The sequence below is a fragment of the Crocodylus porosus genome, unplaced genomic scaffold, assembly GCF_001723895.1.
Source record: "Crocodylus porosus isolate Cpor-Errol unplaced genomic scaffold, CroPor_comp1, whole genome shotgun sequence".
NCBI classification, from domain to species: Eukaryota; Metazoa; Chordata; order Crocodylia; family Crocodylidae; genus Crocodylus; species Crocodylus porosus.
In genome coordinates this window covers 112,950,093-112,976,894 of record NW_017728886.1, presented here as the reverse complement: position 1 = coordinate 112,976,894, position 26,802 = coordinate 112,950,093, and the positions used below count along the sequence as shown (strand labels likewise).

Below are 26,802 nucleotides of genomic sequence, written 5' to 3'. Positions count from 1 at the left end.
GTAGAGACTGTGGCCTCTGTAGCGGCATCATCGGACCCACCCCCTGACATGTATCTTGATTGATTGGAGGCTGCAGCTGTTTGTCCATTTGTTTGTATTTACTGCCTATGCAGTTCTGATAGTAGTTTTTATTAAATGTCCTCAATGATAGCCAGACAACCCAGTAGGATGTATGTGTGGTTTATATTATTTATAAATTCGCATTTTCATTTTGCCTTTTTAAACATTGACTGTTATCTGGTACAATGTTACCCCATCTTCTACATTAACCACTAGGAATTGAAGAGAACTAGGCTTCTAAAATCTGAATAATCTCATCTTTGTCTCATCTACAGTTTTTGCCTTCAGTGCTGTCTCCCTCTTTTCCAAATAAATTATAAATATATACTATAAAATCGTAGGGCATCCCACTCTTAACCAGTGAAAATTACGTGTTTGTCTCTGTCCTTTTTCAGTCTCTGACCCACATAGCCAATTTTTTTTTTAATTGTATTCATAGCTTCCTGTGAGAGGCTCTCTCAAAGGCCCTTTGAAAGTCTAAACTAGTTTTATTTTTCTGTTATTTGCCAATAGTTTTGTTGACATATTCATATATTTCCAATAGACTATTGGGTTGTGTTTTTCTGATACAGTGCCCATGCTGTATGGAGTTTATGGCTTGGTACAGACGTTCAAAAAGTCCAAGGCAGAATCGATTACATCTACACGGCTTTTTCTATGCTGCGAGCTTGGATCAGGAGCAAACACAACACGCATTTGCCCTTTGCATGGGCGGAGGCATGCAGATGCCTGCACTAGCCAAGACCAGAAGGCAAGGGATGCTGCTGCATATCTCCCAGTATGCCAGAGACTGTGAAAGTTAGCTGAGCATAGATGAACTGGGGCTCTCCTGAAAGCCTAGGGCTGGGCATGGGGGAGTGTCCACAATGACGGCAGTGGGTTGGTGTTGTGTGCATGGCAGCCAATGAGGTCTGTCTCGGTCTTCTGTAGAAGGAATAATCAGGCCCCTTGGAGCTCAGCACCAGTGGCAACCAAGGAGCCTAGTCCTTACTTCTGCAGAGTACCTATGTCCCTGCTGCGCAGCACAAGACTCCCAGGCCATGCTAGGCATGTCTTGCCAGACCTCAGCACCAGAAGTAGCTGGCGGGATGTGCTGATGCAGCCGGCGGCGGGGGAGAGAGAAGAGGGCTTGCACTGGGTAGCAGAGATAGGGGCACTAGAAGGAAGGATTAAGGTTCTTGGAGCTCAGCACCAGAGGCAACCAGCAGGATGCACTGGTGCAGCCCAGGAGACAACAGGGATAGAGGTGTTTCATAGAAGCAAAGATCAGGACCCTCAGCTGCCACTGGTGCCAACCTCCAAAGGGCACAGTCCTTCTACAGAGCACCCCTATCCCCCCGGCCCATTGCAAGACCCTTGCCCCCCTGAGCAGCCAAGCATTTTGTGAGTGCTAGTGTATCTCCATATGAGGAGGGGCTAGTGAAGGGAGCTGCAAAGTATCTGGGATGCCGTACCTGGGATGCCATTCCTGGGATGCAAAGGGACAGCAACCTAACACGAATTGGTTAGGTTAACATGAATGGGTTCTGGCACAGAAGTTTGATAGACCCATCTAATCTAAAATGATTAAGTCTGATACCTCATCAATCAAGGTCTTAGACTGGGATCTGGCTTTTTAAACTAGTCTACGTGCCCCAAACTTCTATTCTGTTTTAGGTGTAGACTGGTTTTCAGTCGCTGATACTGGTTTATGTGTAATGTCTGTATTTAGCCCATGATTATATGAACTTCCAGATGTTTTCATTGCCATTTTAGCAAGAGATAAGGGATAAATGTACAGCCCTGCAATTCCATGAATTGATCCTTTAACCATTTTTATGTAAAAGATTAATTATCCTCGGGTATAGTAGTTGATGTTAATGAGAAACAGCATCATTTTGCAAACAATTCAGCCCCTTCATTTTTAAGTACATTCCAAAATCTTGGGTATATGTTATCTGCTCACATGTATTTGTTGAAGTTTTATGTATTGATTCTGTTCTAAAACCTGAAGTTTAGCACTTAAGTCCCTAATAGTATCTCATCTTTATTATCAAAAAGGCACCCTCTCCAAATAGGTATTCTTCCAACATCTCTGTCATGAAGAGTGAAGAAAAAAATAATTTAGCTTCTCAATAATATCTGTTCTTTCCTTATTTTCTCCCTTTAATCCTTGATGACCTAGCAGACCTACATATTTCTCCCCAGAAATTCTCTTTTCTTCAAATAGCTTCTTTTACCACAACATTTAACAATGCTCATTTAATTCTTGCTTTTTGTTTCCTTTATTTGTTTAGAGATTAAACCACAAATTAAACTGTGGGTTAATCATTAAAAGAATAAAGACTCTTGTGGAAGGCATGAGAAGAGCTAATCTTCCAAATTTACAGCAGATTTTTATCTATGGGCACTGAAACAAGATCTCCGACCCACAGTTTGAGAAGTTGAAGAACATCTGATTTAAACACCAGCACTTTCTAAAAGTTTCTAGACCCAAGGCAATATAGAACTGAACCCAGCATTTCACTTTGTGGTTTGCTGATCTCTGAGTCGCTCTGCTAAAAGCAGATAATGTTCCAAAAGGCCAGACAAAGTGACATTAGGAGAAATTATAGCCTTTACCATCCCTGGGATGCCTAAGGCCTTCCTCTTTGGGATAGTCCAGCATATATTGTACCCATGATACATTACTTTTAGAAGCTTCAGTTCCATTTGGTCTTGGCTGCCACAAATCTGAAAGTTAGCATGTGGAAAGTTTCTGAACTGCCCTCTTCTTTGGGATGTTCACTGAGAGTATATAAAACCTTGGATAAGTAAAACTGACATCAATGAAGTATAAATATTTAACTGAGTTTTCCACTGAATTCTGTGCCCTGTTTCATCTGTAAGCATCCTTTAAAACCCTAAAGTTAAATAATTTTTGTCCAGTTGAAAAACAGATTCTCCTTTCCCAGGGACCATTTCTTCTCACTTGGTTTGTAAAAAACAGGCTAGTTCAACCAAAAGGATTTGACAGATGAAATGAATGTATGTACAAAGCATATATATATATATATATATATATACATATACAGTCTATAAAAGCATAAGTATACAATAATGTATATTCAGAATATTGATTTTAAGAAAAAAATAACATAATTCTTTAGGCACTAATCCCTAAACCAGGGGTGGGCAAAATGGCGGATCCAGTTGGTAGCCAGACTTGATTTCCCAGCAGCCCCTGCTCGCATGGCTGGGACTGGTCTCCCTGGAGACTGCAGCTGCACCTGCCCTGTGATAGTGCAAGGCCAGGGTTGCCATGGAGACCAGTGCCAGCCGTGCTGGCAGGGAGCAGCAGGGCAGGGCAGGGGGCTGCTTCAGAGTCGCTGGGATCTTGTGGCAGGGGCAACTTGGTCTGGGGCCAGGGCAGAGCTGCAGTCTACAGCCTGCATGCTCCAGGCAGGGGCACTCAAGGCAGTGGATCGCAGCTCTGCACCGTACACTATCACCACTGCAAGGAGCCAGGGCAGAGCCATGATCCGCTACCTGCCCCAAAGCATGCAGGCTGCAGACCAAAGCTCTGCCCTGGCCCTGGCCCAAGCCTCCCCCACTGCAAGATCCCAGTGGCTCCAGAGCAGCTCCCCTGCTGCACGCCCTGCCAGCGCAGCTGGGGCCAATCTCTGTGGCAACCCCTGCTTTATGCTATCACAGCACAGGTGCAGTTGGGGTGTCTATGGAAACCGGCTCCCAGCCTTGTGGGCAGGGGCTGCTGGGAAATGGAGTTCACTGCCAACCCATGGGCTGGACTTCGCCCACCCCTGCCTAAACCCTTAGAGCCATTGATATACCTTACAACTGGCTTTTGTTCACTGTTTTAAACATAAAAGTTATATGTCTGTTAACAGTGCCACATTATCTTTACATCTAACATAAAGGCAGAACTATAGACCTTTGGATCTGTATGTGCATCAGTGGTGTTTGTAGCATTTCTTCCTCCCAGCTCAAAAAAGAGTTGGGATGTCTGCACTGGTATCTCTTTATCAGTTTAATGATGCCAATGAAAAAAAAATCCTTATTAAGAGTTCTTTTTTTTCATCCCATGAATGATTTTTCTCATGCATCAAAAGGTCTAGGAGGCCAACACTGGAAGGGTAATTTGTAATTGTCCTGTCCTCCCCTTAAGTCATTCATTTATAAAGCACCAAACTTCCTGGCTGTGTTTAACTCCTGTAGGAAAATCCTTCAGTTAATTACTAATATGAAACAGTGGGGAAGCAAGGAATTTTAAAAAGAAAAGCATGATGAAACAGTAGCAGCACTGACTAGTGAGCATCAGTTGCTGTCAGGAAAGAATTGCTGATCTCACTAACGCATACTCAGGGGAACAGGAAGTCTGCAGCTGGCTGCAGCATGAGCCAGATAACTCAGCTTGGACTTGTGGGGAGAAAGGAAGTGGGAGAAACGCAAATGCTGTTCTCGCATGTTATGGCTTTGTTTTTATTTGACCTTAAGTAGAAGAAGTATTTCCTATAGTGGGGGAAAAATTGAAAGATCATGTTGTGCCCGGCTGTCTTTCTGAATGATTCTCCAACCTTGTCCCGGGGTGAAGTTACATTACACTTAGACTATACTAAATCTGTGCAATATTAAGTGGTGTTAAAGTTAGAACATGATGTGAGCAGTTGCACGTTAAGGGTTAATACTGTTTCTTGCCTGCACAGCTCTGACTTGCCACTAGAGGGGTGGCAGGTAGGAATGTGACTAGGAGCCAGGACACTTTGGGGAGGAGGGAGTAGAGTTTGGGAGGTTGAAAAGTTTGTCCACGCAACAGGAGTGGTGCATCGTGGGGTGCTGGAGGATTGCATATTGCTCATTTTATATCCATGGAGCAGACTGAAGTTACTTGAACACGAGCCGAGTAGCACAGCCCAGAGTTAACCCTTGCCTAAACAGTGTAACTGAAATGCTTATAGGGCACTTAGCATGAGTTAATGAGCTTTAACATGCAGACATTCACATTTTAAGTGCCGTTATTATGGTATAAGTCCAGGGTTTTCAACCTTTTTAAATAAGTGTAGCTTCAGCATCCCCCTTTTTAATAAGTGTACCCCCATGGGGAGGGAGAGTGACAAGTGGCTGGACACAGGGTGGGGTGGCAATCAGAGGCAGTGAGGCATCTGTGCAGCCCTGCTCTTGCCCCACCCCGGCCCTGCTTCTATGAGGCAGTGGTGTGGGGCGGTGGTGCTTCGTCCCTGCCCACCCCTGCATACCCTCTGGGACCTTTCAAAGTACCACCAGGAGTGCACATACCTCTGGTTGACTACCCCTGTCTAAGTGCAGCATGTAACTTCACTCACAATGCACTAGAGTTGTTGGTTTGTAATTTCAGTGCCCAATAAAATATATTTTCTATATGTTGTTTAAGTTCAAAAAAAGAGAAAAATTCTCCAAAGGAAATTTGAACCAACTGTGTCTGTGTAGATATAGTGTTAATGTGGCAGTAGTGTCCCTTATGATATGAGTTGCAAGCATATAAACAGGTACTTTGTTTAGCGAAATGGAAAGATAAAGAAAGTTTCCACAACAAAAATTATGTGAGATAGTAAGAGAGAAATGTAGGTGTTTTGACTGCCAGCTAGCAGATTAGAACTCAGTAACATTGCAATAGATACGCAGTGATAGTTTATTGATTCACTGAAGGTACAAGTTAAATGAATACATTATTATTTTCCTTAATTCCCCTTTAAAGCTGGGCTGAACTAGCTTGATGTTCAGTGATAAGAGATTGTTCCTCCTCAGCCTCTGGTCATGGAGGCTTTTGCATAAAGTTTGTGAAGAGATCCTTTGGTTAATTTAGTTTTGAATTTGCAAAGAGAGAACGGAGACAAACACGGTATAAATAAGTAAATGGGCACTGAAGGTCACACACATTATTAATTAGTGACTTGATCCTGGTGTCCAATTTTTCATAATTGACTTCAGGGAGATTCTGCTTTTCACCTTTTATGAGAACTGTCCATATAGAGATGTATTCATCTCTGAAACCTGGGACCCACATCACAGTAATTTCATGACTGCCAGCTGAGTTGACCTTTCCTTTGGATGCACTGCTGTGACTCTCACTGAAGAAAGCTGTGTCAGTTTGCCATAGACCTACATTGTCTATTTTTCTACTATACGGCCATACACCCTGGTTATTTTTATGACCATTAGTAACTGTTTATTCATATGCTAGCACTGGGAGCAAAATACTTATTTCACCTTTCCACTAAAACTTAGACCAAGACTTCTGGCTCCCCTCCTGTGTGCCAGTGAAACCTACTAAATGATGATGATTTCTGTTCCTTGTTGTCTTGTACCAGATTATAGCCAGTGGCTTAAGTGAAAGTGGCATACCATTCTTGTTATGAAATCCTTGAGTCATCCAACTTTCTCCTTTCCATTGTCTTTAATCTACCAGGGTGTCAGCTCATTCCTTTTCACTCTTTGCTCTGAAACTCAAGTGATATAATTATCCAAACCTGGACTATGGGAATATACAGTGTTATGGTGTCTTTCTTCTGATTTCAGATATTGGTGAAACATTAGATCTAGTCATGCTACATCCATTAAAACCTAACCAGCATTGACTTCATATAGCCAAAAGTTGCTCTTTGTTGCAGAAGTTTTACAGGATATTTTCAAATGCTCATATGGGAATTAGGCACGTAAACCTGAAGGATTTTCAGGAAGACTTTACCCCTTGTGTCCTCAGAAATATTTTCCAAGATTGAATTTGACCAGATTGTGTCCCCAGAAGTTGACGATATATATCTGTCTGCTGTTTTTAGTTGAACCATTAACACGTACCATAATTCAGATCTCCCTGGGGCAATGGACTGTGAGTCTCATGTTACCTTTCTTATCAGTCATAAGTTGTGTCCTACTTTTGGCTGCTCTTACTTACACAGCCATGCCTTTTGGGTAAGGAACTTTAATAATATAGGACATTTTTACATGTGCTGTGGGACATGGCACTGGACACTTTAATTAGCAAGTCACGCTAATTAAAAGTGCCCACACGTCACATGTATTAGTGTCCCCATGCTGAAAAAATGGCAGCGGGGTGTTTTGAACTAAAGCTCATTGAATGTCTTTTATTTCAAAGCACCCTGCCACCATTTTTTCAGCATGGAAATGCACCAGAACACTGATGCACATGACGTGGAAGGTTGCCGGAGCACATTGATTTCTGTGCTCCAGCACAGTCAATTAATCGAGCCTGCTATGATGTGCTGGATTAGCAGCGCATCAGAGCAGGCTCCGCATATGTGTATCGGAGCCCATAGAGTCACAGGTCTCTTTGTCCCTCAAAGGAAAACACAAGCACTTATTCCTTGTAAAAGAAACTTTATTGTTGGAATTAATCAGCTTATTTTTCTCCCATGTTGTAGGGTTGTTGGTCTAGGGACATTGGCAGGCAAGGTTCTTTGGGTAGATGTGATATCTTTTATTAGACCAACCAAATGGTTGGAAAAAAATTATTTGCAACCTTTCGGGCACAAACACCCTTCTTCAGAACTCAGAATAGAAGCAGAGTCTGCTGGTGCTTGAAGATGGGTGTATCTGCCCAAAAGCTTGCAAAGAACTTTTCCCCAACTACTTAGTTGGTCTAATAAAAGATATCGCATCTATCCAAAGAACCTTGCCTGTTTTTCTCCCTCAATTTTACTGTAGGACTTTTGTTTACATTATTAATAAAGCAGAAATTGCAGGCAAAAGCATTTATTTACGTAGTGGTGCCCCTACCTTTTATTTTAGCAAACATAGTCTAATAACTAACTGTATCTCACCTTCTTCTTTATTTACTCTTAATTATATGTAGTGAATCCTGTGGTGTATTATATGCAGATTCCTAAGCTACAAAATTTAGAAGGCAATGGTGGTATATTTTGCGGAACAGAATCTTCACAGATGGAAACATAAGCAGGAGGGTAGCTAGCAGAAAAATTGGAGGTGCCTATCATGTACTGCAGTGACATGCTTAAATAACATTTGGTATAATAATCTGCTTGCTCTGTGAGAGCATTATAGACTCATTTGTGACTCCATCCATTCTCAGAACTCCCCTGGGCTCTGAGCCAAAGCAGGACGAAGAGAATTCCATGTTCCACATCAAAACTCATCCCTATAATAATGTGGAATTGACCTGTCTAACCTAAATTATAAACATCTCCAACTGTGATCGCTGTAGAACATAAACTGTCTAAATGAAGAGAAATGCTGTGTGTCTGTTCAACTACATGTTGTTATTATTGCATTATGAAATTAAAATGAAGTATGTCATTTGTAACAGGTGCTGATTGTATAGTTAATAACACTGAAAGAAAAAGAGGCAAAATGCAGAGGTTATGGTCTTCTTTAGAAAACGTCTGGAGCCAATATTTTCATTAGTATAACGACAAAGGTTGAAGACCCAGATTGTGGCAATAAATGATAATTGTTAGCTATTGAAAAACTATGGAGGGTTACTGAGAACATATACCAGAAGTTACAGTGACCTACAAAAAAGATGCAGGATGTGATTTTGAAAGCTCTTCAGGTATTTGAAGGCTGTTATCAAATTTCCCCTCAGTCTTCTCTTTTCTGGACCAAATAATCCTAGCTCTTTCAGCCTTTCCTCATAAATCACGTTTTTGAGGGACCCTAATCGTTTTTGTTGTTCTCCACTGGGCCGTTTCCAAACTGCCCACATCTTTCTTAAAGCGTGGGACCCAAAATGTTGATCTCAAGTAAGAAATTGTTCTGATGGTTTGGATTGGACAATAAAATTGAATGTTAGTTGGTCATTGGAGTTTCTGATTTACAGAAGCTGTTGATTAGGGAATTAGGATTTGTGTTAGCTTTGGATTTGTACCAACTGGGATTTATCTTTGAACTCCATTTTGGTGGTGTCCCCTGACACTGAACTATGGTTAGGAGTGTCTGAGAAGATTCAGTATTGATGTTTGGCTGAAGGTGTGACAAAAATTGTAAGAGAATTAGTCTGAGGTATTATCATTTGCTGTGGATGTGGATGAATCTGGATCAAAATACAAAGTATGCATCAGACCTATATCTGATGTATTGGGTTGTTTCTTTTGTTTTAATTGGTTTACAAATAAAAATAAACGGATATTCCACAGTATTCTAATGTGAAATCATCTTATTTTGCTTAACAAGATTTAAAGAGTGTGTTGCTATATTCTTTGGAAAACAGATTCATTTTTAAGCTGGTAGTTTTAGGTGATATTAGGTAGTAGCATCCTGACTTTTGCTTTTCATGTGCATATCAGTAAAACTGATGCAAAAAGTAAGCTGAACATAAATTTCCATGTTATTCAAAATCACTTTGGCTGACTACCCCATACTTCTTTTTGCTATTCAGGGATAGAATTGTAATGACAATTTAAAATGACCATCTTTCTCATTTCTTTGTTCAGTGCAGCATAATTATAAAACACTTTTATGTTACAGCAGATGTCTCTGAACCTCCTTTTCCTTAGTTTTGTGGAACCACAATTTAATGAGAAACCTAGTTAAAAGCTTAAATGCTATGTTAGACACTGTGCGGTCTTTCAGCTGGAAGGAGAGATGGTACATGTTTCCCTTTTAAAAAAAAAAAAGAAGAAAAAGAAAAGAAAACCAATCCACATTCCCTACCATTATGGAACTCAATTTTTTTTAAAAATGCAATGTTAAAAAAATCCCAAAGTATTTACAAGGAGAAGGACCTTCTAAGCCCCATTTTTCAGTCTTAGGAATCTTGTATACACTGAACTGGTCAAAGGAGGGTAGTATGTTGTATGTTTTTTGCTTTATGTAATATAATAAATAATTCTCGGCTATAATGTCTTCTGTATCCAACTAGTTGAATCTGTTCTTGTTCACTTGGATCCCAAAAAGGTGTATGCACCTTTTTGCCTCCTTTATGTAGTATAAAACCTTGATAACCTCACAAATCAAGCCAATACCAATATTAAAGAAGTATAACAATGCATAGAGCTAATAGAATATATTTGGGCAGAGTAGCCATTGAGTTTCATGTTCAGTAAGTGCCAAGTTGGTTGTAACTCATTCTTTTTCTGACTTAGTATCAATTTATAGATTTCATAGATTTCGTACACATTAGGGCTGGAAGGGACCTCAGAAGATCATTGAGTCCAGCTCCCCAGCCAAAGGGCAGGAAGTCAGCTGGGGTCATAGGATCCCAGCAAGATAAGCATCCAATTTACTCTTGAAGGTATTCAATGTAGGTGCTTGAACCGCCTCCGATGGCAGACTGTTCCAGACCTTGGGGGCTCGGACAGTAAAGAAATTCTTCCTTATGTCCAGCCTAGAAACGGTCTTGTAGTAGTTTATAACCGTTTGACCTCGTCATTCCTTGGGGTGCTCTGGTGAACAAACGTTCCCCCAAATACTGGTGGTCACCCCGATAAACTTATAGGTGGCCATCATTTGTGCCCTCTCTGGCCACATCCACATTAGCATGGATGTTTGTTTCCCAGGGGATAACTAGCAGTAGGACACTTGTGCCATTTGCCCTCTGAAGCATGGCAGGTTACCCTAAGTGGGGCAGGGGAGGCTGGGGCCATCACTGGGCTGGCCCCAGCAGCCTTACCTGTGGTCCTGGGGCCCTCCTGGGGCTGCAGCAAGAGTCATCCTGCCGCTTGGAGCGCCTGGCCGGCAGCTGGAGTATGGCTCTGGCTGGGCAGGTTCCAATTTTGGGCAGTGTGTGCTGTCCCTGTGTGTGCTGCCCCACTTTTTTTTTTGCGCAGGGTCTTTTGACCTTAGGATGTCCCAGGGTCAACTCCCCCCCCCCCCCCCTTTGCTGCTGCATTGCAGCACAGAGAGCACCTGAATGTGTGGTATGTGGTCCCGTAGACATGTCTGCAGGGCCACATACTACACAGCCATGCTTGTCTGGACATGGCCTCTGTGTTTATTTTGCTCTGATATTAATAACTGCACCATGGAAAGAGCACCTGAGAATTTGGCCCAGTGACTTAGTAAATCCTAATAATGCTGTCAATAAAGACACGAAATAGCTTCTTTGTGTCACTGACTTATTAAACCACTCAGTTAAGAGGAAAAACCGCTGAGCCATATGAATCCATTTGGATGCCAGTTTTCAGTGGAACCTGCAGTTTATAATTAAGGAAAATTGGGCTCTGGTGAGCTTTACCTCATGCTAAACTTCCCCGCATGTTGAAAGGCCCAAGAAATAAAAGAATTCTCAGGATAGTAATAGGCTTCTTAAGGGTAGAAGAAATACTACATTCCTCGGTAAATAATTATAATTTAGTTACTATGCTTTTGATTGTGAAATTATACATTATATAAATGTTAATGTTTAGAATAGTCAAGGAAGCCCCAATGAATGGCTCAGAATAACCTACTGAGTGGTTTATAGATCCTGGGTTTAGCCCAGGGGTGGGCAAACTGCATCCCATGGGCTCAATGCAGCCTGCCGGGCCATTGTATCCAGCCCTCAGGACCCCTAAAAAATTTAGAAAATTAATATTTATCTGTCCCTGGCTGCCTGTCATGTAGCCCTTGATGGCTTGCCGAACTAAGTAAGTGGGCTTCCACCTGAAATAACTGCCCAACCCTGGTTTAGCTACTCTGTGACCTCCAAGTTAGTTGCTGACTGTCATGAACTCCATTATGTTGTGGGGGCTCTTGGGGTGTCATGAATGGTTTCTTATGCTTATTTCATTGACATGGTGCATGTGGTCTTATGGAAAAGGCAATGTTCTACTGAATCTATTTACATTGCTTTTATCACTATAAATTTGGATCATGGTTTAGCCAAAGGAAAAAGAGAGTAGTCAGCACTGTTAAGTAACTTGCTAAGTAGGGCAAAGACAACTGCCACTTCCAGGCACACGCCGATTATTGGGTTGGGCATCCAAGGCATTGTTTGCCTGCAATGGGGAAATCAACTCCTGTATAGCAAAGCATCTGAGAGAAATGGTACGTCAGGCAGAGAAATGATGGATGTTCCAAGGAAGAGCCTAGCTATTCCTGAGCAATTAGAATAATGCTTATGGGCAGGGGAGGTTGGCCTGGAGATATTATGAGGGCTGTTTGTAAGCTGGGCAGGGTCTTTGGATTTTTCCCAGGCTGGAGAAGGGTCCAAGGTCCCAGCGGCCGGGGCTAGCAGAATCTGTGGGTAGGCTGAGTGCAGAATTAGTTGGACCATGGGATATGCTTAAGGGAAAGAGGTATTTTACTGTATATCACTTGATGTGTAAAATCATTTTCAGTTAAACCCTTGAGTACTAGGGTCAAGCATCAGACCTACTAAGGAGAGGATTCTGGACATGAGAACTATCTCATTTGGGGCCCAGGAGGTATTCATGTGGGGCCTGTGGACTCCCATCTGGTCGCCATTCCCCCCACTACCCCCACAGATGCTGCCAGGGTCTTTGGGCTCCTCTTCCCTCATCTGGCTTCTGCTTCCTGCCCTGAGGAGTACAGTGTAGCCTCACTGTGGGACAGGGAGTTCATGTAGCCTACATGGCAGGAGAGTTCAGGGAGTCTGAACAGCCTACATAGTGGAGGATGGAGTCCTTCCTGGCATGCAGTCTGGGGAGGTCTGCAGCCTGCGCAGCATACAGCATTTGGCCACTGAGAAGCTGGACACCCCAACTGTACGTGAAAGCTCTGCTTATTCCAAGCTTTTACTTGTGCATAAGGGAAACAGTACTTTGAATACAGACTAACACATGCAGTTGTCTCACAGAACATTTCACTCTTATTTGCCCATATTCTACAAATTTTCTATGTGTGTCATCCTAAAGCACCAGCTAAAAATGACCAACCGCTCAAGCCATGTTCTGGCAAGCTATCTGCCTTGGGGACCTTATATTTTGTAGAGGTATGTCACACTCCACTAGAAGCTGTCCTTTTTACCTTAGCCTCGGTCATGCACAGAATTTGTAAGCAAGTTGCCCTGGCTTGGCTTTCTGGTCTCTCTGGCTGTCAGTCATCAGTAAGTACACCAAGTGGGGGCACCTGTGCTCCAGTGGAGAGTGATGCCAAGGGAAAGCAGGAGGTATTTTTCACTGCTGTGCTCCTCCTGGGATTCCACGAGAGGTTTTAGCCTTAAACTCTCATCAAGGTGCCAGTGCCTCCTTAACTGAGCTGGCTGTATTTTCTCCCCAGAGAGCACCACCAGTGTTTGTGGCTGCACTGGCTGCTTGTAGGTGTCATTGTAGGAGAAGCCGACAACTCCTTTCTGCTCTTTGTAGCCTTGCTCCCCAGGTGTGTTGTCTTTTGACCTTTACAGGCCGGCTTCTCAGAATAGCTGAGTGATAACTAATAAATCACAGTGATTTAAATGCAAGTTGTGGTGAGATCAGAGAAGGATTAATGGCAATGCCTGCAGTAATCAGAAGTTCCCATTCCAGGTTGGAAAATTATTTGCTGAACCATAGAAATGCTTGTTCTTGGATCCAGTTTTCTACTCACAATAATGGTATCTTTGTCTGCCATGTGCACTTTACACTGATGGTATGTAGAGAGCAAGGATATGTTTACCACCAACAGTCAAAATACCGACCTGAAAAGGACTTTTAAAAATAATAGGCATTGGCACACTAACAAAAACATAACCACACGCACACAGCTCCCTTGCCCACAGAATAGGTCAAAGGATGCTTTTATTTCCTTGCAAAAAGGAAAAAAATCATCACTTTTTGAATCAAGGCAACAATAAATCAAATCACTGCCAGGTTATATCAAGGAGATTTTCAGTAATACATTTCTTATGGCTATCCTCATTTTGTGCAGGTCTTAAGCACTAAGTTCTGGATATGGCTGCGAACGGTATTGCTTATATGAAATACTATAATTGGAACTGGGGTCAAGCATGCATTAAAAACAAGATCTTGGAATGAGACCCATTTACAGTTTTTTCTTGCATGCCATACCTCCTTTCCCCCTCCTCTCCTCCCCGCCCTCCTCCCCCATAAGACATGCACCTTCTTTTTTGGACAGCAGAATGAAAAAAAATGATTTTTCCAGTCATGGATGACTGAAGGAAATCCTGACTACTGAAGGAAATCCTGACTACAGCAGCTGTGGCTGTGAGAGGGTTAACAGTGAGAGAGAGATATGGCAGGCATCTTGCAACAGTGTCTTCCCACTTCTAGTCCAGTGAAGAAAAATCAGCTTCCTCCCTTAAGGCATGCACCCTAATTTCAAAAGGTTAATTTGGGGGGGGCGGGGCGCGGAGGAGAGGAGTATGTGAGTAAATGTGCATTAGAGGGAGGACTGAGTTTGGAAGGTTCAGATCCTAATCCCAAACTTAAATTGTGTGTGAAAAGGGAGTGTGTATCCAGGACCAGTTTCTTTCGGTTAACTGCAGTAGGCTAATTGCCTTTAGGCTAACAGCAGTATTGTGGTGCTGTACTTTTCCTTCATGACAAAGGCAATTAACAATAAATAATTACACTACCAAGGGATAGATTAGAATAGGAAAAGTTGAAAAGAATACACAACTAGCTGCAGCTTTTTCCTATCCTGCATTCAAAGAGAACTCTCCCCCAACCCTTGTTGAGCTCTGTTTTTCCCTTTTGCAGTGAAAAATGGACCAAAATACCAGACTCTAGCATCCTCAAACTCTGAGGTGTTTGGAATCTGAGTCTAAATCTGTATTTTATGGCTTGGGCTCATTTCTGCTTTGAAGTGGTATTTGCAAATAAATTCCTTTTTCCTGGGGAATGCAAGGAGAATAAGTTGGGCATTTATACATTTTCCATTTGCTGTATGCATGGCTTGTACAGTGCCTGGCCAGTGCTACATACTGCCCTTGTTTTAGTAATGTATCCAAAGTGGCTTTGGTAGACCAGAGCAATTTGAACACCTTTTTTTGGTTTATGAGTAAATGGCAACCTCCCGCTCACCTTCTTGTGGAATTTATTGGCTTCCCTCCTGATAAATATTACTGGAGGATGTCATAATTTATCTTAACTGTATTAACATAGACTTTGAAACCTGTGATGATGATTTTGTTCCCAGCTAATGGTGTTATATAGTATCCCTAGAGATGCAGGTTTGTGCTGGGATAACACTTCCCTAAGATAAAACATACAGCTCTGGCATGTGAACAGACAATTTACTTTAGAACATCACCTTTCAATAAAACCATACATGGAGAAATGGCTATGTCCATGTGCTTTCCAGGTTTGGGAAACTGTTTTATGTAGTATGCACTGTTGACTGCAAACAGGAGACTTTACTACATCCCTTTATAGAAGCTGGGCAGAAATTTAAAATATTTTCCATTCTTTTGATAGTAGAAACCAGATTCTATTCGACCTATTCGGTGTCTAAGTGGATGATTGCACTCTGTTCAAATCCCTGGAAATTGATTAATGCAACAACTTTTGTGATGATAATGTCATCTGCCCCATAAGACTAAGTCACAAAAAGCAGCAAAGAAAACAACCCACCCACCGTTTCTATTGATAGTTTTTCAAGGACTTCAACAGGGTAGAATAGAATTGCACTTAAGTACCTTAATCTGCTACTTACCAGGTGCATCTACACATGCAATTAATGCAGCTGAATAAACCACGGAGCATTTTGCTCTGCAGTAAACTACTCCTGGGTACAGCATCTATACTTGTGCCCAGGATAGCAGCAAATTGAGCCAAGGCAGAGCATTTTAGGCCAGGGCTGCTCCTACCCTGGTCTGCCCCCTGCAGCAGCTGGAGGAGCTCCAGGCACTGGCTGCAGATGCCCAGGTGCTAGACCCACTCTGTCAAACGTTACCCCATGCTTTGGTCCCCAGCCACATGCTTCTGTGGCCCCGAGCAGTCTGCAGCCTGCTGACACAGGCCTCCAGAATGCTGTTCTAGGAGACTGTGCCTGGCTTGTCATGGATGTTCCTTGTGCTCCCCCTCTGACAGTGGTGGCCAGGGGCACCATGTCCACAAGGCGGTCACTGACCACCTCCTCCTCCACCCTCCACAATAGGGTCCCTGGGCAGCCACCCACAGGCCTCAAGCCCACAGTACAACCCCAAGAACCATAGATCCTTCTCCTTCCCTCCCTCCCAACAACAGACCCCCTTCTTTCCTCCAACCTAACAACAGACCCTCCACCCAACCCCAGTGTGCACCACCAATAAAGTGGTCAGCCATGTGGCTCATCAGCAGACAGGAGTGTGGCCCCCTGCTGCCTGAGATAACTGGGCACAGTTGCACCCTGTTCTGCATCTACACATGCAGTGCTGCAAAGTAAAAAATTCCACAGCAGGATAGTACTTCTATTTACAAGTACTAACTTGCTACAGAGTTTATTAGTTTGCTGCAGTCTAATAGCTCTGCACATGTAAATGCACAATGTTTACTCATATAGACATGCCTAGCATGTGGAACAGGATGACTATAGGGTCTGTATAGCAAAAACAAGTACAGTCATTTCTTCTTCACATGCCTACAGGATGGTAGGAAACAGGCTATGTGTTAATAACTAACCAGTACTATCTCAGTCACTTTTTGTATCTTGGCTATACATTTTAGATGCTCAAGGTCAGTGTTGTAAGTTTTGAGGTCAAAATAGCTGAAATTTTCATTTGTTTTCAGGTTGATTTTGAACAACTTCAGGACAACTTATGCCAGATGGAAAGAAGGTGCAAAGCATCATGGGATCATCTCAAGGCCATAGCAAAGCATGAAATGAAGCCAATGCTGAAGCAAAAAATGTCTGAGTTTCTTAAAGACTGTGCGGAAAGAATCATAATTCTCAAGATTGTTCATAGAAGAATAATTAACAGGTACAGCAGTAGGGCATTGATGGGACCATCAGTGATTTATTTAAAACTCTCTATAAGACACATTCTCACAAGCACATTGACCAAGATATCTGTTATGAAGGCTTGATAAGAGATGCTCATTTGTTCCAAATATTTCCTGAATTCTACCAAATATTGTATTTCTGCTGAGCAAAAGCAACAAACTCAGCAATTATTTTCTCTTTTCTTGATTTCTGGGGCACTTGTAAATGCCTGGCACTGCATTAGGCCAGGATTTCACAAGTGGAAAATGCTGGGAAGATGATTATGTATTTACTACTTTTTAGCAAATACTTTTTGTGGGGGGAGATTGGCTTGCATTCTTATAGACAAGCATAGGAGAAAATACCTTTGGCAAAATACTGAAGTTTCTATGAAGACAAATCTTTTTCATCTTTAATGAGGCATTTGCCATAGAAAAGGATGAATACAGTAGCTATCTTTGGAATAGCTACTGTACATATCTTGTGCAATTAATAATGCACAAAGACCTGTACTTTATACATAAATAGGTGTCTCAAGCTTGCATTCCAGAAGACAGAATCATGCCTTTTCATTCTTTAAGAATTACTGTTTCATCCCATTTGAATAATTGGCATTACATTCTAGTTAAAGTACTCTGAGATGGCCATGCTAACATAATAATTCTAAATTTAGTTTTATAAGCCTACCAAGATGATACCAACTATATGCAGGCAATGTATTTGTATACTTACTGCATACACGTACAATCTATGGGTTTCAACTCTTCTCTGGAATTTGAACAGTCCTAAACTTGTGAATGAACAAATCAAAGGTGTAGATCCAGCCTATTTTCTTCTTAATGAATTCTCATCCACCCCCAGGTAAATTGTACCCTAGTTGCAGCTAAGGAATGTTGAAATCACAAGTTTTCATTTGGATGTATCACATATATTGTAACAGGATAACAGTGGATTCATCCCCATACTTGATATTTTCAATAATATATTTGTAAGTGGGTCACCTCACCTGTGGGCTTCTCCAGGAAGACTCTTGCTCTATCAAGATCTCCTCAGCTAGTTCATGCCAATCAGTAGTCTTCAACCAAACAAGACAAGTAAACAAAAACCTGGTTGTCCTGTCCCGGACACTGGGAGGGTCCCTTTTGGCTCTGGCCCTTGCACAGCAGTGGTTCAGCCCATCTCTCTGTCATATTGTTCTCATGTTATGGTTTGCTGTCCCAGTGCTCTCATCTCTGAGGTTTTTAAGCTCCCAGTGAGCCACTTCTTTCTCAGTAACCTCCCCACAGCCACAGCTACTCACAAGGGCTGGCTGCCCCCTCTTAAGGGGACTGGCCACCCTGTTAAAATATTGTTAGTCCTCTCCAAAATATTTCTTCCATTTCATCACATCTTTCAATTCCATTGTTATAATTATTTTTATTAGCATGTAGGTAGGTACAGTGGATTCATGTAGACCTGAAATTTAATTAGTTGTGAATAATGAAGCACAGAACCAGCAGCAAAGCTGCAAATACTGAAGAAGCAATAGTAAAGCTATGAACTCAGTGTACCCTGAGCTGAAGTATTTGGATGTTACAACATTTCTGGTCATTTTGATGAACTAGAAATACTTTTCTTCCTGTGCTTCTAGTCTGTAAATCTTAATTCGTCTTGTCTAGACTTTCCCCAACATCCTAATAGTCTCTTTGAAGTTGCTTAATACAAACAAGTGGAGTTTAAACATAATAAATATTTTGTTCAATAACTGAAATGAAATTGTTAATTCATATGCCAAATTAGTAACATAAAATGAATAGGATTTTGTAAACATCTTATCTCCTTTATCAGCATGGGAAACTGAGCTGAGATGAAGTTATCATCAACTAGTCTTTTATTTGTGATATGTTTTTAATTATAAACCGTGCCAGTAATATTTTAAGGCATCCATGAAAACTTTTCAGCACAGGGAAACAAATGAGAAGAGCTCATAAAACAATAAGGGGATCAAGTGAAATTGATTGTCATGGAAATGTTAAAAGTTTTTTTATTTCATCATTAGAATCTTTTTTAGGAAGCTTGTTCAAAATTTTGATTCATTTTGCTTTCTAGGTTCCACTCATTTTTATTGTTTATGGGCCACCCTCCCTATGCGATCCGTGAAGTCAACATCAACAAATTCTGTAAAATTATTAGTGAATTCGCTCTGGAATATCGCACCACGAGGGAACGAGTTTTGCAGCAGAAACAGAAACGGGCCAACCACAGGGAAAGAAACAAGACCAGAGGGAAAATGATCACAGATGTAAGTGGCAAACTATATCAACCCCAGCAAGAGTTTGTGAAGCTTTCCTTTTGATAAATGTTAGTTTAGCTGCCATGCTTCATCCACTAACCTTTTATTAAAGAGTCACTCCACTAGGAATAATGTACCGTATCTATTCTCGTGTAAGTGAACAGTAACAGCAGACTGGATTTTGTTTTGGTTTTTCAATTGTTTGGTTTGGGGTTTTTTGGGGGTGGGGGGGGTGGGGGAAGAGGTTGTCATTGTCTATAAATGCTTCTGAATCCATACCAACTTGCAAACGCAACAAAATTAAGTGTTCATAATGAATTTTTCTACATATTGTGTGGACAAATTCATATACAATATCTCATTTCAGCCAAGAACAGAGAAGGAACTGAGTCAGGTTTCCTGAGAAATATTGTCCAAAATTATTAAATATATAGGCCTGCTGAATTAGGTCATGTTTCAAAATATTGGTCATGCATTGAAGTGCTAATAAATGGAGTTAGGAATATAACATTAGGTTTCTATTTTTGAAAACTCTAACCTGTGCTCTTAAATATTACTCTGTGGGTGCAACTACATATGCAATTAACACAACGCAATAAACTTTGGAGCCGTTTGAGCCAGAGGAAACTTCTGCCAGGTGCAGCATCTACACGTGCACCCAAGGACAGCAGCCATTTGAGCCAGGGTGGAGCAGGCCCAGGCTAGCCGGGGACCAGGCAGGAGTCAGCCCTGAGCTCCAGGTGGCAGCGCTGAGTGTCGGAGGAGCTGGCTGGGGCATGCCGGTGCTGAGAGTATGGAGCTGTGTGGCTAGGCAGTAGGCAGCCCCTGTGTTTTAGCATTCTTGTACCCCAACCAGCCCTGTCACCATCTACACACGTTTCAGTAAAATTACTTACTCTAATGTAAGATAGTACTATCCCCAACAGTATTACCTTAGGGCAGACTTAATTAGTTTATTGCACTCTAATACTGGCGTATGTGTGGACCATGATGCTTTACTGTGGAGCTCATTAGTCTACTCTGCAGTAAAGCACACGTGTCTGTAAGAAAATTTACATGAGAATAATGTGAGGCCTCTGTCAGGTTTTAACATAGATTACTAATTTAGGTTCTCAGACAAATTTTGCTGAGTGTGCTCACACTATATTGGTAAAAATATCATTAGTTTTCTCCGAGTGAGCTTTAAAATCCTTCAGATTTTTTTATCTTTTTTTAAGCTGATGCAGTTTCACTCAGTCCAAATAAAGTTTTAAGGAGCGCCAGTACTTAATAAAAGTTTCCAGCTGTCTCAAAATCCAAATCTGGATTCTCGATTAGACATGAGTGGTTCATCACATATGAAGCAACCTCTGATTTGGCCTGGAAAACCCTGAGCTGATTACCATTTTATGGCCAGCTGCTCAGGCAAGTTAGGTCAAGAAAAAAAATATCAGACTCAAATTGGGATTGTATTGAAGTCATTGACTCACAATCATTTGTAGATCTTTCCTGGCAATATCCTTTGAAATTCTGGATATCTGCCTCCCCTGGAGGGAATGTTAGAGTTGTGCAGAATACCAGAGAAAGACATGCTCAATTTCAAACTCTGTGTTAGGGAACTGAGGTCTTATTCTGCAATTATCCTCTGATTTCTTCATAATATTCTGAAACGGATAATCTGTGATACTAGCCAGAGGGACTGACAATTGAATATCTCATCTTACAAGTCGCATCAGTACTTTGTATGTGTTCATTAAGCAGCAAGCACGTAGGAGCTTCTGTTTTCCCAAGACCGGGAGAAATGGCAGCAGTAGCATATAAAGGGCGCATCCCCACAAACGGGAATGTGCATTCCCTGGGGACAACTAGCAGTGGCACATAGAAGCTTCAGAACTTATTATGATTTACAGTTATAAAATGTAACCACTTAAAATATTAGGTAATAGTAGGTAAAGTAGATTCATGTAGACCTGAAATGTAATTAGGTGTGAATAATGAAGCACAGAATCAGCAGCAAAGCTGCAAATACGGAAGAAGCGATAGTAAAGCTATGAACTCGGTGTACCCTGAGCTGAAGTTTGGTTTTGATATTATGGCTCATGGTAAAGCCTTAGATAAAGTTGCATCAAAAGACTTGCTACAGCTTTCCTCTAATCTTTGCTTGCCCTTACATAGCTACAGAGAGATGCTCAACCTTTTCAAAGCCAGTGCTGCCCAAAAAGAAAGTCAGGACTTGCACCTGATGGGAGGTGACTGGATGTGGGAGAGTAGTGAAGCGAGTTTCTTGTAGCTTTCAATTTAGCTTTGTTTGGGTTGCTACTTTTCATTTTAAATTAGATATTTAGATATGTGAAAGACAGAAACAATATATGTCAAGTATTCATTGTGAATATGCATCCAGGTATAGAACATTAACAAAACAAAATTCAGGGCCTTTGGTTTATTTTTTAAAGAAAGTTATTGTAGTCTGATAGAATTCTAATATCTACCAGCAGTGACCTGTCAAAGCTATCAAGCACTGTCAAAAAAGACTGTGTCTAGTTGCTGCCATGAGTTATGGGGATGGAGGTTATGAATTGTATACATCACTCCCTTCCTTGTAATTCTTCCCTACGTGTCAGCTGTATGGGTAATAGTGTTCATTTTTTAGCATTTCTTGTACCAGATAAATGATGCATAGCAGGACATTTTCACATTTCCAGACCGAAAAGATATATATTGCATAGCAGCAGCCTACACCAGACGGGACATTTCCAAGTATGCCCGAGCCATCCGCTCCCATTTGCATACTCCAAACCCAGAAATATGCCGCTAGCTGCATGTATTTCAGAGTTTGGAGACTGAGTGTATTTCAGAGTTCAGAGTGTACCTGTGGATACATGGGCAAGGTGTTTTTGGGAACAGCCTGGCCAGGGCATGCTGTTGCCACAATGTAGACAAGCCTTCTATCTCTTTTATAGCCAAGCTCATACAAAACTCTCTCTCTAGCAGCCCTCAGTGAGCATGCTTTTAGTAGCTTCAGAAGCAGCTTACATATGAAATAGCTCTAGGTCTGAAAAGCAAGCTCTGTTAGGAACATTCCCAATTTTTACACAAACTTTTTCATCTCTAACATCTTCACTTTTATCTTCTTTAGGTAAAAATGTGGTTGGCACTTCCAGTTTAATTCACTTGTATATTGTCTTTATTAGAGACAAATAAAAAATATGAAAGAACAGTATATTGCCATTGTTACTCAGAGAAGCTCGCCTTCAGCAACACTAACATTTACTCAGAAAACCCATACAAGAAAAATAGAAAAGAAATTAAGTTACAGATTTGAGCCTGAGATTTAAAATTAGTTTTAAGACTAGTATGTGATATAAACAGATGTCTCCAAAATTTATGGCACTACTTTTTACCCCACCTTAATGTTTCTATTCCCAAAAGCTGTGCTGAATTTGAACCAGAGATATTAAGAGCCTTAAAAATCAGCTACCACAGCTGTACAGTCTTGACAGCATCCTCCCAGTACAGTTTAATAATACTGACTTTTGTTAATGTTTGTCCAATTCAAAAGCATTTCTCAGTGCATTAAACATAAATGAAAAAATACGTGTATATGTAGCATTGGAGGAAGAGAATGTCCTTTGATTTATCATAATCACTGGGCTGCATTCTGTCCCAGCCTCTGTTCACTTAAATTACAAGAATTACTTTTACAGCCTTTTCAGACCTCAGGTATGGATATGAGATTCTATGTAGCCACCTACTGCACTCCAACTGGTGCAGATAAGATGGACAGTATTTTGAGAGCTGAGCAAATATGCTGGAGCGAGGGGTGGAATTTGCATCAGATATAAGTCAGCATTACTTCTCACTATATTAAGTGGGTAAGCAGGAAGGGACTTGTAGCCATATTTCCTTCTCTGGCAAACTCCTGCTGTTGCATTTTTATAACATACTGTACAATGCATGGGTTGCTGGCTGATTCTGGTGAAAGCACTGAGCAACATCCTCTGCTCTTTTGCCTTTCTTGTGAATGGCCCTCAGATTTTTTTTTTCTGTCTCTTTAATTATCTAACACTTGTATAGGTTACTGGAATATAAGTATGCCCTTGTTTCCCAAACTCCTATAGTTTCCTGTGTCTTATTTATTCCTGAGAAATGTACATTGCTGTTTTTCCCTGTGATAAGGAAATGAAACAGTCTTTCAGAATGCAAATAACAAAGTGAACATACCTGCTGAGGTCCTACTGCAAAATATTTGGCTGCATGTCAGGGCCACTATGTTCAAACAAAAACAAACAGCTCACTCATACCCTTAAAACATACCCTTAAAAAGCCATGTTAATGTTCTTCTCAGCACTATCCCAGCTAATCTTGTTACAGAGATTGTGCTGAAAGCTAAATGAAAGCCAAAACAAATAAAACTTTCATTTTTAATGATGAATGTGTTTGGAACACTAAGTATCAATCCCAGAAAAATAATTATTAAATTGGAGAGATCAGAAATCTCTATTAGTAGCTTGCAGGAGGGAAGTTAGTAGAATGTTATATTTTTACAAACCCACACCCCCAAATATCAAAAAACCTGGGAATTTGGCTGCACATTAAAATATTAATTAATACATTTATAGAAATAGAGTTAAAGGAAACTAAGTAACTCCGTGTTTCATTTTGAGAGTAATTCTTACGGGGTAGGACTTGACTTTAGATGTTTGCTGCCATAGGGAGTATTTCTAATACCTGGTGTCAAGGAATTATGACTCCAATCCCTCAAAAATGTTAAGCCTTTTGGTTATTCACCTACTTCAACTTAAGCATTAACTTGTATGCTTTGTCAAACTAGGGCCTACATTTGGAAGTGGGGAATAAGCAAATGAATAGGTTTTTTTGTTCAAGGATTTACATATCACCTTAAGATCTCTACATGCTCTTTACAGATCAGTGCTTTTAACTTCCTAATGCCACTGTAAAGTGAGGTACTATTGGGAATGGATTTCAGATTGATTAAGAAATGAAGGAACTCCTTGGCAGAGTGAAGCCCAAGATACAGGTCTCCAAAGTGTTGATCCTGTGCAAGAGTCACAATGATGTTGATGCTGCTTCTTTAAAGGGAGAATGAAGTAGGATCTAGTTGCTTAGGTTAAGTAGGTGGCAGGTATATAGTGGCAAAATGGTATTTATGGGCATGTCCAGATGAGCGTGCACAATGTGTGGCACCTCAAAGCTGTTTGAGGTACCACAAAGCGCATGCAGCACACATGCACCTGTTTGCTGCACTGCTAATTTGCAGCACAGTGCCAAAATTTGACACTGGGAGATCCTACCTGTCCAAAGCCATGCTCTGGCTGCCAGCCAGGCTCTGTGCAGCCAGATCAATGCTGCTGCTGCCCTGGGAGGCCCCCAGGGCCCCAGATAAGGCTGCTGGGGCCAATACAAGTGCTGGCCCCAGCCTCTCCTACCCCACCTGGGACAATTTGCCATGTGTACAAAGGGACATTCCATGGGGCAAAAAGCAGTACAAATAGCTATTTGTGCTGCAGGAAATGCACATCCCTGCATGTATCTCCTCATCTGGATGTGTCCTATGTGTATTATGTCAAATATGGCATAGGTAGCTTAGCCTATGCAGACTGAGGTATTAACTTTAAAGATGTGCTGTGTGAAAGCTAACATCTGCCTCAGGTTTTTGGATGGGGAATCAACAGAAGAATAAAAGCGGAGCTCTCTAGGGGAGTTATTAACTGAATTTTTACAATTTCAAATGATACAGGGCTTCCTTGAAGCATGAATTGAAAATTTTCTGGCTTCCAGATATTTGAGTGCACTGAAGGGAAGGAAGAGAACCAAGCACTAAGCAAAAAGACATAGTGGGCCTGTCTACACATGAATTTATGCACGCCTAAACTTAATTCACCTTAGCCAAAGGTGCATTAAGGTGATTTTGGCACGTCTACACATGCATGTCTTAAGATGCCTTAACGTGACCCACTAGTTGAGCAGAGAAAGGCCACCTGGGGGCCGCAGGGTCTGTTAGTGGCATGTGCAGAGCCAGGGCTGCTGGACTGCAGCCAGAGGTGGCTCAGATTCAATCAAGCAGAGGGTGCACCTGAGTCCCCAGGCCATGTCTAGTAACTCGAAGCAGCTGCACCCAGTGCTGGGCCCGGTCACAGGGTACCAAGCTTCCCACTGGTACCCTGAAGCCTGCAGCAGCATAGCTGAGCAGTGTAACCCAGTGTTGGCCAAGGGGGTGGGAGCCTTCAGCCCCCCGGGTGTGATCAGCCTGGTCCTGGCCTGGCCACTGCCCTAACCCCCTCCTGTGTTCCTGCCTTCCCGGTATCAGGTGAGAGTGGGCCAAAGCCAAACCTGCGGGGCTCCACAATACCTCCGGACACTGCCAATAAGAAGAAGCAGCAGGTGCTGCTCTCCAAGGTGCAAATGCTGGAGCTGGAGCAGCAGTTCTGGCAGCAGTGGTACCTGTCAGCATGCCAACTGACTTGAGACTAAGTTGCAAGCCAGACAGACACTTCTGGGGCTTGGGACGAAGTCCCAAGTTGGTTGGCACACCAACAGGTACCGCTGCTGCTGGAACTGCTGCTCCAGCTCCAGTGTTTACGCCTTGAAGAACAGCACTTGCCACTGCTTCTTCTTGGTGGCGTGTGGTGGTAGTGTGGGGCCACACGGGCTTGGCCTCTGGCCCACTAGTCACATACACAGTGTTAAGTCACCTTAAGGCATCTACATGTCCTGAAAGCACCTTAACTAGTCACACCTAAATTTGATACCTGCTTCAGGCAGGTATCAAATTTAGACATGATTAGCCTAAATCAACATTTTAAGGTGCGTTAGGGATGCGCATGTGTAGACCCATGCCCGTAATGTATATTAAAAATGGCTAAAGCACCTTAAATTGGCACATGTAGGTGCACCTAGCAACATGCAGTTAGAAGTGTGCAGGAAATATAGCCACCAAGAAACCAATTACAATTACAGAAGAGTGTCTGGGCTCCCTCAGCTTCTCTGCCTAATATGAACTAAATAGAAAAATCCTGTAATCTTCGTAAATCATGAAGGAGAAACAGAGCCTCCTTTCCTGTTAGCTGGGAAACAGGGAGAAAGTGAGAAATGCTTCTCTTTCGCTCACAGATGGGCTGAGGTGACAAAAGCCAACCAGGCAAACCTGCCTTTTTCATCATTTGGTACAGTAAGATGGAAATTGATGCTGTTTTTATACTGCTATAACAAATTTTATGGCAGCACAAAGCAAAAGCAACTAGATATTCATACCCTTTGTCATGCCATAAATGCCTAATTTTGTGGCAATGACAGAAGGCTACTGCCTTTTGTAATCATAGTAATAATTCGTGCCGCTTTGTTGTAGCAAACATCTGTTTGCTTTATGGCAGGAGAGCATGGGCAGCTTGGAGCTGCCCACAGTTTCAGCTATGTCAGGCAGGTGCCTTTGGGGCTTGAGGGACCCAATCTTGCATACCCCAGAAATTCCTGTGCAGAATCAGGCCCCACAAGCTCGGAAGCACCTGCTTGCAGAGATGCACCCCATGATTGCCGGGGTGCATCTCCATAAGTAAGGAGCACATTGCCAGTTGTCCCACATGATCAACATGTGGGATGACCTATGATGTGTGTTTCACCCAGTGAAGCAGATCAGCATACCCCGGCCCATCTGACCTGCTACATTTTGCAACTTTTGCTTGTAGAGTAAGGAAGATTTTCAC

General features: G+C 41.9%; 1 protein-coding gene across 4 annotated transcripts in view; it reads left to right on the top strand.

Moving 5' to 3' along the window:
* FHOD3 (formin homology 2 domain containing 3) overlaps positions 1-26,802 on the top strand; it is a 640,284-nt gene that overhangs the window by 583,756 nt on the left and 29,726 nt on the right. For all 4 annotated transcript variants that reach the window (XM_019540836.1, XM_019540820.1, XM_019540847.1 and 1 more), the window contains 2 exons: positions 16,638-16,828; positions 18,919-19,111. In XM_019540836.1, the coding sequence (XP_019396381.1) occupies positions 16,638-16,828; positions 18,919-19,111 (384 nt within the window). The remainder of the gene's footprint in view (positions 1-16,637; positions 16,829-18,918; positions 19,112-26,802) is intronic.